At 46.1% G+C, this 12,254-nt stretch overlaps 1 protein-coding gene across 4 annotated transcripts in view; it reads right to left on the minus strand.

Annotated features, from left to right (window-relative positions):
* Positions 1–271: 271 nt before the first annotated feature.
* The window catches only part of KCNIP1 (potassium voltage-gated channel interacting protein 1), a 344,476-nt gene continuing 332,493 nt past the window's right edge, over positions 272–12,254 (minus strand). For all 4 annotated transcript variants that reach the window (XM_070570361.1, XM_070570364.1, XM_070570362.1 and 1 more), the window contains 7 exons: positions 11,716–11,840; positions 10,990–11,059; positions 8,977–9,047; positions 8,096–8,203; positions 3,296–3,400; positions 2,317–2,379; positions 272–1,138 (listed from right to left, as the gene is read on the minus strand). In XM_070570361.1, coding sequence (XP_070426462.1) covers positions 1,091–1,138; positions 2,317–2,379; positions 3,296–3,400; positions 8,096–8,203; positions 8,977–9,047; positions 10,990–11,059; positions 11,716–11,840 — 590 coding nt within the window. In that variant the 3' untranslated portion in view covers positions 272–1,090. The remainder of the gene's footprint in view (positions 1,139–2,316; positions 2,380–3,295; positions 3,401–8,095; positions 8,204–8,976; positions 9,048–10,989; positions 11,060–11,715; positions 11,841–12,254) is intronic.

Consider the following 12,254-nt stretch of genomic DNA (forward strand, 5'->3'; position numbering starts at 1 on the left):
GCTCCAGATGTCCACATGACAGGGTCTTGGGAGTGGCGGTCTTGTTGCAAGAGAGGTGTTGTGAAGAGTCTCGTCTTTAAGCTGCATTTCATAAGGTCACAGTATTTGCATTTGAATTGGATGTTTGCTTGGGGGCGGGTGAGGACGATGCACTGCCTGGCACAGGGCCTGGCACCAAGTGAGTACTTAACTGGATGCCAAGTGAATGGACTAGCCTCCCTTTTTCACAATTTACCTCTCCTGCCTAATGGAGTCATGGAAGAAATGACGATTAAGAGTGTAAGAAATAGTTCTGTTTATTGATTAGAACATGGTATAAAATTACAGCAATTTGCAGGCATTCTGGGCTTTCTGGGAGGGACATGCAGTGCTGGGCTCTAGCAGGAGATGGAATGGAGGCATGGACTGCTGGGCATTGGCTCCTTTCCTGGGCATGTTAAGGGACTTGTACTACCAGCACGGATGCTAGTGTGAGAGAGAATTATTGGTCCTTCCCTCTGGAAACAAAGGACATGGGCAGTCTGGGTCATCAGACAATGCCATGCTTAATAATTCAGTCCTATCCTACATATGTTAGGTGCTGACCCTCCCAACCTAGTCATGGTAGATTCTAGTTGTTCTGTATAATGCTCATTCTTCCCACCAAAGGAAGGGCAACAGGCACATTGGTTTGGGAGGCCATCAGAGGATGGTGTGCATTTGGCTCAGGTTGTCTTGCTTCCAGATACATCAAAGTCTGCTGGACTTGGAGGCAGTGGACTGGGGCACGCAAGCAGAAAAGTGTGCACTACTGTTTAAGCTCGAGCAGAGGGACCTTCCATATGGCAGCAGTGTGAAGAGATGAGCATGCTTCCAAAATAAACCCAATTTCTTCTAGTCCCTCTCAAGAAGGGGGACGAGAAAGAGCTGGCAATCAGAGACTGAGCCACGTGATGCTGGGTTCTGTAGAAAGTCTTCAGCAGAGAATTCTTCCAAAGTGTAAAAGGTGTTTCTGTCCCAAGAGTCGGTGTGTAAAATCAGAACGAGGGCAGATCAAGGTGTTAAGGTGTTTAGTACAACGTCTCTGAGAGCCAGATGGCTATGTCCACAGTTACATGACATTTTGAAATAGCTGGAGGGACCTCATGATGTTGTCATCCTGGGAAAGGAGGAGAGAGAAAAGAGAGGACGGTCAGAACTCTGAGGCTCCTCCATGAGAAGCTCTGTGACTGGTGAGCTGACCTCCAGCATGGGTTTCCTATGCAGAGAGAATCTGGCAAGGATGTGAGAAACAGGGAGTAAGGGATGGAGACGTGGAAAGTGGGCAACACAAGGCAAGAAGCACCTTTCCTGACTTTAGAGAGAAATTTGGAAGAAGCACATTATCCAGTAAAACAGTGAGTACTGTATTTTATCAAACAACTTTTCTACATCTACTGAAATGATCACATGATTTTTCTTCTTTATTCTATTATGCCATTAATCACATTCACTAGTTCTTGAATGTTAAGCTAATCTAGCATTCCTGTAATAAGCCCTATCTATTCATGATGTATTATGCTTTCTACCTATGGCTGGATTCGATTTTTGCATCTATGTCCAGGAGGAATATATTAGCCTGAAAAGTTTTTTGTCTTGTAATGCCTTGTCCAGCTTGCATGTTAGGGTCATGATAGCCTCATCAATCAAGCTAAGTTTTCCCTCTTTCTCTGTTCTCTGCTTTTGTATAAGATTAGCGTCATTTTTGTTCTTAAATGTTTGGAATAGTTTACCAGTGAAGACATCTTTGCCTGCCATTTTCTCTGTGGGAAAGTTTTAAATTACAGATTCAGTTTCTTTAACAAACATAGGACTACTCAGACTTTCCATTTCCTTTTGTGTTAGTTTTGATAAATTGTATTTTGCAGGAAATTTGTAGATTTTATATGTTGTCAAATTTTTTGGATAATGAACTAATATCTTTTTAACATCTGTAAAGCCTGCGATTTTTCTCCCCAGCTAGTCCCCTGTAGTCTGGGGAGTGGGTCATCCAGCCAGAGGCAGGTTGAAAATGACGGTGTTGCTGACTTGGGATGTCTGTGGTTTCACAGAGACCCTCTCTGGCTGTGTGAACACCCCCAACACCTCTTCTTAGGCATCTGGCTCAGTCCTGTGCTTGGCCGAGCCCAACCACAGGCCAGTCTGGGGAGTGGAGATAGCTGGACTTTGGAGTTGTTGCTGGTGGTGATGGCTCTCATCTGAGGGGTTGCAGGTTTCTCACTCTCTTCTTTCAGGTCTCCAAGCCCCAGATTTCCTTCCCCAGATTTAGAGGTTTTGTGCCCTCGGATCTCTCCTTACCTCCTGACAGGATTCAAGAAATTCGTCTAAAGTCACGATGCCATCTTTATTTTTGTCCATTTTCTGAAAGACACAACAGGAAGCACTATGAAAGCACTTTAAAGAATCTGGAATCTGCATTCCAAAACTTGCTTTTTGCTAACCAACTTGCCCCAAAATTAGGGTGGTCTTTCGCTGGCCACACACCTCTGCCTAGGCCCTGGTTACAGCTCTCTGACCCCTGTGAGCTTCCTTAAAATTGAAAGACTTGCTGCAGACCCTGATCACCTCATCTCCCGATTGTTCTGCTCACACCCTACGTGTCCTCTGCAGACTCTCTTCTAACCTGTCTCTCTGGCGGAAAGAATACCGGACGTGAGAGGTTCTAGTTCTGTCTCCGTCACTTACTGAGTGCCCTTGAGTGAGTCTTTAAGCCTCTCTGAGCCTCTGCTTTTCCCATCTGCAAAGTGAGAGGATTGGACCAGAATGAGCTCTGACATTCTTTGAAACTCTGCTGTTAGGTTAACTTTTTACTAAAACACCACTATGACCACACCACTCTTCTACTCACAGACGAATAGAAGCCACTCGTCCTTCACCAGAGCGAGGCCAAACTCTTCAGTGTCAAGATCTCACAATCCCCCCACCCTAGTTTCCAGCCTTCTTTCCCCTTCATCCCCAGACATAAATGCTCAACACCCACACAAATGTGCTTAATGCCGTCTTCTCTGTTTACTCTGATCCCCCAAGAATTTTTATGGAACTTAGAGTCCATACTATATCGCTTATATTTAATAATATACTTCCCTGTTCTCTTCTGTAGTGTATGCTTGTCTGCTTAATGAGATCATCTATTCCTAGAGCACAATACATCTCATAATTCTTTTCTGTTTCCCGCAATACTTAGTTCAGGGTTGGACACAAATCACTTGCTCTGATGCTTGTGCGCTGACTGGTCTAAATTGGGCTCAGAGCTCACACACAGGGCGTATGCTCTTACCTGGAAGAAAACATCCACGTGCTGCCTTGGAGTGTCTTCCTTGAGCACAGGATATGTGTATTTCCCCATCATGTCATAGATGGCTTTGACAATGTCCATCATCTCCTGGGAGGGGACATGGAAGCACACAGTGTGGGGACCATGAGGTCAAGCTCTTCTTAGGTGACAGTTTGAGGCTCCTTGTCCCCCTTGCTAATGAAAGTGATTAAAAGGACCCTCTTCAGCTGATGAGAGGGATTTAGAAAACAAGCTGAGGGGGTTATATTCTGGGAGCTTCCTTCTAGAGAGAGGACAGTGGAAAGTTCTCTTTGCCTTCGGAAGCTCTTAGGTAGGTTACCTCTTCTTGAGCATTGTCCGTGAGGGTTATGTGTGGGATCAGGGTGGACATGGCTGTGCCCTGATCAGCCGCCACCCCGGGTTGGAAGACCCTCTCCCCACTCCATAATTCCTTTGAGACGTTGGGCCGGGGTGGCTGTGTTTGTACCACATGACCTGTCCCTGTGACCACAAGTGATGGGAACAAAGGTGGACATCTGACTAAAGCTGAGCTACTCAGTATTTCCCTCTTGAGAGGTTTGAATGAAGAGGCACAGCAACTGTAGGCAGAAGCAGTAGAACCCTGGAGCTCGAAAGTCGTGTGGATTTGGGCCCAGGGCCACGGGAGAGCCATTTCCAGGTTTTAGCTGAGGTGAAGGATAAGCAGAAACCAAAAACCTCTGCAGAAGAGTAGAACTTCTGTAAGGAGTAGAATGAGCAGATGCACAGGAAGTAGAGCGGATGAGAGAAATGCTGGGAGAAAGGGAGAGAAAGAAGAGAAGAGAGGAGAACAGAGGAGCAGAGCGGGGAGAAGGAAGGAGGGGATGGGGGAAAAACAGAAATGTTCACAGGAGCGTGTGAATTTGTGCACACACACACACAGGCTCTCTGAGAAAAGCAACTGAAGAAGAAAGAGGTGTAACAGAGACCAAGAGAAGCCACGGAGAGGCGGTGTCTGAGAATGGCTACCCTATAAACTAAAACCTCCTTTTGGGCTTCCCCCACCCCTAGGTTGCTGGCAATTTGAAGCTGTCATTCCTGCAGGGAGAGCGTGGCCATCTTGATCTCAGACAATGCTGGAGTTGGGGGTGGGGTTGTGGGGGTGTGGCAAAGAGAGGAGAAAGAAGAGGAGACACAGAGAGAGAGAGAGAGAGGCTAACAACTTTGTAGTTCCAATGGGGATTAAGTGTGTTCCATCAGACTCCCTATATCCTTACAGGAAATCTCTTTCAACTCAAGCTAGTTTATGTTGATGATTTTCTAGTCTGTAACCAAAAGATCCTTTTCTACAAAGACAATAACTACCCTTCTTGGTTGTTGGGGGTTGATAGATGTTACAAATCCTACCATATTTCTTTCCAATCTGTCGATGCTTCCTGATATAGAGTAAGTGCTTAGTAGATACAAGTTTCCCTTGCTATCCGAAAGTAGAGTGCTTCTTATGAAAAGTCAACACACAGTAAAGTGAAGAAGGAATTACCATTAATTTATATGGGAAAACTTTGGAGCTTTCTTTGACCCCCAAAATAACTTACCAAAATAAATGGAGATAAAGCACAGATGCTTTATCTTAATCACAGACACAGTTCAAGGCCATGGCAGCTTGATGATGAGACGCCGAGTGTAGTTCCCAGGAAAGAGCTTGGCGGGTGGGGGCTGCCTCTGTAATGGCTCGCTGCAAAACGAATGCTGCTACTAATGTAGGTCTTTCATAAAACGGAACTTCCAGATAGTGAGGGAAACCTGTGCTTGTTTAAATAATTAAGTTGTTCCTAATATTAGTTTACAGCTCTGTTTCCCTGAGACTGTGAGCTCTGTGAGGACACGTGTTGGGTCCTTCAGTGCTAAGGCCTCTGCACCTGGCACAGTGCCTACCACGGGCAAAGAGGCCAGCAATAGCTGAGTGGCTCTGTGTTCTTCTCCTATCACACTGGCCGGGCATGGTGTTCTGTGGCTTATCCCGATCCCTGCTCTGCATGGGGGAGAAGAGTGGACGAAGACAGCCTTCTCTGCGGGATGTTTGAAGTAGTGTCTACAGAGACCCAGCCTCTCTCCTGGGTTCTTTGCCTGCTCCTCCTCATTCCATGTGCTTATTTAATTTTTTATTCTGTTTTCAACCTATTATTAATAATTTTAGACTTACACAAAAGTTTCAAAAATACTACAGAGCGTTCATATATAACTTTGACCAAGCTTCCCCTGATGTTAACAACTTAGGACAACGATGAAAACCTGGAAATTGACAATGCTACAATGCTATTAACTAAACTAAGAGCTTATTCAAATTTCATCAGCTTTTTCCCTCGTGTCTTTTTTCTGTTCTAAGTTCCCACATTGCATTTACTTATTGTGTCTCCTTAAGTCTCCTCTAATCTGTGACAGTTTCTCTTTTCTTTTTGTCTTTCAAGATCATGATACTTTTGATATGAGTACTGGTCAGTTATTTTGAAGAATGTCTCTCAGTTTGAGGTGGCCCCTGGTTTTCTTATGATTAAATTGAAGTAATGAATTTCTGACAAGACTATCAGAGAGGTGATGTTATATCCTTCTTGGTGCATCATATCAGAGACGGACATGGTGTTGCTATCTCTTATTACTGGCCACGTTAACCTTGGTCACTGGATTAGGGTGGTGCCTGTCAAGCTTCTCCACTGATTTTAGTATGTGTCAGTGGATATTGCCTGCAAAAAGGATCACTGTGGTGTTTGTCTATTGGTGATTTTGTATTTCCTTTATTTTCCTACATTTATTAATTGGAATTCTTCTTTAAGGAAAAATTGTTACCCCTCCCCATTTATCTGTGTATCCAATTATTTATTTGAATACATAATACATTATTTGAATAGATATATTATTCAGTATGGACTCATGGATATTTAGCGTGTAGGTCATGATCCAATACTATCATTTTTTATTTTTTCCCTCAAATTGTTCTAGCGTTGGCTATTGGCAACTCCTTCAGGTTGACTCCCATAGTGTTTTGACATGCCTCCATCTTTTTTCTTTTTTAGGACTCCCATACTTTTTAAGTACAAGATGCTCCAGGCTCATCTTGCATTTTCTCTTTCCCAGTCCTGGAATCAACCAGTTCTCCAAGGAGACTGGTTCCTTGTCCTGGAGAATGGTATTTAGAAAGCAAGGTCTGGGTGCTGGGTGTGCTCATTGCTACAGGAGTGTTGCTGCTCCTAGGCCCTGTCACTGGATAGAACTAGGGAACATATGTCTCTAGCCACGTGTCTGTTTTAAAATGTGTGCTTTACAAGTCCTTTGCATCTGCCAGCTGTAGGTTTGTTTCCTGAGTATCTTTTATCAGAGAATGGACTTAAAGACCAATTTTGATTGCTGTCTCAGGATTTTCATTGCCCACAATTTTGATGAACTTATCTCCAAATGACCATCAGGGGAAGATGCAGCTCTGTTTTCTAGGAAGCTGTTTATCTTCACTTTTCTTTTACTTTTAAACTGCCATCCAGAGTGGTCTGACGGGTATTAATGGGGACAATTTTGTCTAGTTTCAAATAAGAAAAAGGGAACCGGAGTTAGTAAAATGATTTAGTGATGAAACAATGGTTGAATTCAGGTTGCAGACCAGTGTTATAAGTCCCATTTTATGGAGTCCTTTCTTTATATATTTTGTGAAGTAGTATGTGAATATTTTGGAGTATCGTATATTTGAGAATGTACAGAAGCATTTAATTATTTACAAAATTGAGATAATATTACATATACTACTTTCTAAAGTGGTTTTTAAAATATAGTATATTATACTAATTTTTACGTCTTATTACTCTTGCATGATTTTAGATGACCAGCTGTTATTCCATTATATGTATTTACTGGAATTCATTTAATGAATCTGCTACTAGTGGATATTAGGATTTTCACACTTTTTGGGATTGTTCACCACTTTATCTTTAGCACCAAGAGCACCTAATTAGCTCTCAAATATGTGTTGAGCAAACACACGACTGAATGAATGAGGAATGGAAGCTGGAGAGAGCCTTTTGGGGTCGAGGTGAAGACTGGAGATGCTATTTGTAACTTCAGGCACTCTGCCTGGCGCGTAGGAGCTCAGGAAGTGGGATGTTCAGGATGCTAGATCCAAGCTTCCACCGAGATACCAGGAGACAGGAGATATCAAAGTGAGTTTTGAGACAGACCTGTGGGCATCTCGCTGCTGGACACCATATGTACTCTAAGATTCTGCAAGTGTCAAGCGGTGAAGATTCAGAAATTACTTGTGATGATTTCTTTAAGGACGGCTGCACCTTCCATCACTTCCTTCTCTGGTTTTATTAGTAGGCAAAGAGGTGTGGCCAATGTGATCCCTTTGGGGTCCCTTCCTCCTCAGAGACACCCTCTTCTCTTCTAGGAGATGCCTGCAATTCTACCATTCCAATTTTGACCTTTAACTCATGGCTGTTAACCTGTTCAAATGCAAGCTCCCCTGGGGGGGGGGGGTAACTCTACACTGATATAAATCACTTATACCTCCTTTGACATGTGCATTGATTACGTGGGACCCAGTGAGAGAGAATGAATCTGCTTAATCCTCTCTTGAATGCCTGAGAACAGGACAGGGTAGGGCAATGGGGGAGGTCAAAGGCCACGACTTTCTTCATTTTGCCAGGAACCAGCTCTGTTAACCCCAAGCCGATCTCTCCTCCTCACTCAGGCAATTTCATTATCACGACTGGGGCTGTTTGCTACTTAATTAGGTGCCTTCATTGCAGATTTCTCATGCCCCTGCCTCAGCTCACTTACCTCTTTGTTTATGTATCCGTCTTTGTTGATGTCATACAAGTTAAATGTCCACCTCAGTTTCTCATGGACGGTTCCTCTCAGCAAGATCGACAGAGCGGTTACAAAGTCCTGAGAAGTGGAAGAGGCATGAGCAGCGTTAACCATCAAGCCATCGGGAAGGGCGGAGCTCTGACCTGGGGTCAGCCTTTGTGACTGCTTTTACAGGATGGCATCTCCCATGTCCTCAGTCCCCTGCAGGCTATGGCCACGCTCAGGGAAGAGCAGCCCCCCTTCCATTCTGTGCCCTGTCCCATTTTGGGGAGGAGCCTCCTTGAAGAAGAATCGAGCTCTGTGTGTGCTGACACCTCCAGACACAGGGGAACACAGCCTCCTCTGGTATTGCCTGATCCCATGGCTGCAGTTTTCATACTGGTGGCAGTACAGTCTAGTGGCTAAGAACGTGGACTCTGGAAACATGGTACCTGAGTTCAAATCCCTCCTGTTCCTCTCACTAGTGTTTGACCTGGGAAAACCACTCAGTCTCTTTGCTTACTTTCCTCTTCTGTAAACTGATAATAAATAATAGAACCCTACGTTGTAGGGTTATTGTGAGGATTAAATGAGTCAATACGTGCAAAGCACTAAGTACAGACCCTGCCACAAGGAAAGCTCGGAGTGCCTGTGAGCTGTTAAACCATTGTCATTTGTCCCCTCAGGCCCTGAGTTCTGGGAAGGCAGGGGCATTTGTCTTCTCTCTATCTTCAGGAAATGCTTGTTAATGGATAAAAGTTTCTTTGTCTTGACGGAAGCATTTGATGATCCAACCCTTCCCCCCCACCCCCAACGCCCCATGGGTTAGAGGAAGAGGTGATGGGGAGCAGGGGCTCCTGAGACACGCGTACCTCGAACTTCACGGAGCCTGTCTGGGTGGTGTCGAAGGCGTGGAAGAGGTAATGGGCATACGTGCTGGCATCTGCAAGGCAGAGAGGGAAGGCAGGTGACGGGAGCAGGGCCCCGCAGAGGAAGTGAAGTCACTTAAAAACAATGACAAAGAGACGGTGATGCTGGGTGACAGGAAGGTGAAGATGGTGGAGTGGGAAACGCCGCTGGTGTGAATCGGGCCCAGTGTGGCCCTCCTGGAGTTTAGGTGAGAAGTTCTACTAAGAGCCCAGACAGGCCCTTTCTGCCTCCAGCCAGCCATCCCCGGAGAAAGACCCACCTGCCTGTCTGTGTGTATAATTCTTGGTGGATGAATGACACAGTGACTGTGTGAAGATGTTCTTCCGAGTGACAGTGCAGTGCTGTGGAATGAGCACTCACTAGAGAGCACAAACACCTGGGCTTAGATAGCAGCTGTGCCACTGCACAGCTGTGTGACTGCAGGCATCTAACACAACCTCTCTGAGCTTCACTTTCCCGTCTTTGTACAATGGGATGTAGCAAGACCTATTTCTTGACTTTCTTTTTTCTTTTAACTTAATAATGACAAATATGAACATGTGTTTGACCCTCAAGAAACTGTCATAATGTAAAGGGAAGGGTGTGCCACCGCTGGAAGGAGTGTGTGTGCTTAGGGATGAATGGCCTGCTGTTTCTGGATCCAGCCGATATTCAAATATTTCACAGCAACAGATAACAGTAGTCATTTGAATAATTGGAACTTCTTCAAGTACTGGGTCATTTCTTCCTAGGGTAGGGCCAGAAAGCAATGCAAATGGCGATACTCTCTGCCTCTCTGCTGCCTCAGCCACAGCATGTGGTCCATGTTCTGTTGCAGGGTCTCAGCCAGCTCCTTTAGGGGCATCTCCTCTGGGGTCTCGAGGACCACCTTGTGCATGTGCTCTGGCTCCCGGTGGGATAGGCAGCTGTGTGCGGGTGCCTGCAGTGGCTGTGTGACAAGCCTGCTCTACCAACATGTATTTCTTGACATTTTTGAAAAAGCATGTTAAACTTTTCACATAGTCACATCATTGAAACCATCATCAAGGCTCCCACATAGTCAAAACTCAATGAAGAGTGCCCAATAGAACTCGACAAACAGCCAGTCAGGGGCTTGCATGGGACAAAGCTGCCCCGGCTTGGGTAGGGGCCCTGTACTGGATCCCACACCTGGGAAGGCTCCTGTCTGCTGCTGAAGAGGCCCATGGAAATAGAGCCCCAGAGGTGTTTAGTACACTTGCATCTGCATTTCGTCAGGACCCAGGGAACGGATCCTGCAGGAGTTAGCTCCTGAGGACAGGAAGAAGGGTAGCATGTGACACATGGAAGCCACAGGGAAAGCCACTGATGTCACAGGCCCATGGGCCAGACTGGGTTCCCGCAGGAGTCAGGCAGGGCAACAGAGGAGCCGTGGGCCTGGCACACTTGCCAACCTGGATGTATAAGCACAATTTTACGTTCCCTGCATCTTTTTGGATTAGTTTATTTTGATAGTTTCTGATATTTACTAAAGTTCTTTGTCAAAATTCTAGCTTGCCTCAGCTGTTGTAGGGAAAAGAATGGAGAGTGTGTGGCACGATGGTGGGACGAACATGGCAGAGCTTTACATCAGATACTTATGGGGTCTAATCCTGGTCAGCTACTCACTGGCTGTGTGATATTGAGTGAATTGTTTAACCTCTCTGAAACTTAGCTGCCCCATCTGGGATAAAAATATCTGCTTTCTAGAGCTATTATGAGATTTTATGATACTGCTTTATCAATCTCTCCTTCTCTCCTAGCGAGGGTCCATTTTCAGAGCTCTTTTCTGCTAAGGTTTTGGTGAATTCCATGTGTTGTAATAAGGGAGAAATCCTGCTCTGAGTTCTCCCCGACCTTGAGGAGGAGCTGGATTACAAGGGAGTGTGAACTTGGAGGAAGGAAGGCTGCTCACAAGAGGGGGAGCCGGGCAGGATCTTTCTCAAGGTTGGACTCACCTCCATGAGGGAAAAACTGGGCGTAGATCTGCTTGAAGGTTTCCTCGTTGACCACACCGCTGGGGCACTCCTGCGTGAAGGGCGAGAATGGTGGGAGGTGTCTGAGGGCTGCCCCAGGAGGAGCAGATGGGCCCAGCCCTGGGGTCTAGGGTTCCCTGTGATCCCTGGTGGCAGGGACGGGGCAACCACCTGCGCACTTCCATGTCTCCAAGGTGAGTGGTCTGGAGGTATTCCCACCTTAGGACCAAAGCTGCTTTGTAAAATGATGAGACATCATCAGAGGATGGGCACTGTGAGGTAGAAAGAGTTTGGCTTTGGGACTAGAAAGACCTGGGTTTGGATTGTGACTCAGCCCCTTCTAAGACTTGTGATTTTGTGCAAGTGAGCCTGGTTACAGAAGACCCAAATGGCACCAATAAGATCAAGAGTGTGCACGTGTTATGCTAAGGCTGGAACCTGGGTCGGGGTGAATTCTCCAAGGTTATGTCAACCTGTGAAGTGCCTGGGCTGTCAGCACATTTCCCGTCCACTGAGATTGCCTCATCTTTGCCTGGAGTCTTTCTTTCTAGCCTTATGGTCTTGCTTTCATGTCCCCTTGATAGCCTTGGCCTTCCTTTGACAGCTACACATCTGGGAAAGCCCCCTAACGGGCCCCTGTGGCATCTGGCAGAGCTTAGCCCCAAGTGGGAAATCCTGCCTCGGCCTTCGGAGGCCGTGGGGTCTTACGTTTTTGAAGCCTCGATAAAGGACTTGCAGCTCCCTCTTGGTGAAGTTCGTCTGGGCCTCAAGCTGCTCCAACCCCTCAGGCCGATGGCAAACCATAGTCATCTCCAACTCGTCTTCAATCTTATCTGGAACCAGAGGAGATGGATGGAGTGGCTCACCTTGGTGGTCACTTGTCAGACCACAGTCTGGGCTGTTGGAAGAGTGACGTCATGACCTGGGACATAGGGCTTGGGCTGGGGGTCACACTGCAGACGACCTTCCTGTCTTGAACCCTGCATCCCTGCCTGGTCACTGTCTGTCTTACAGTCAGTCCAGCGTCGGACACCACACAGGGAGGGAGTTTTGGCTTTGGAGGTCAACACATTCCAAGTGGAGATGAGGGCAGAAGTGCTAAAAATAAGACCATATGAAAACTTTTCCCTTTCTTTCCAAATAACTTCTTTACATACTCAATTTGCTGCCCACTGAACTATCTGAATATTCCAGAGACACAGGTAAGTGAGTGGAACGTGTAACAGCCTCCAAACAGCAAAGGGAAA

The sequence above is a fragment of the Equus przewalskii genome, chromosome 13 (assembly GCF_037783145.1).
Source record: "Equus przewalskii isolate Varuska chromosome 13, EquPr2, whole genome shotgun sequence".
NCBI lineage: Eukaryota > Metazoa > Chordata > Mammalia > Perissodactyla > Equidae > Equus > Equus przewalskii.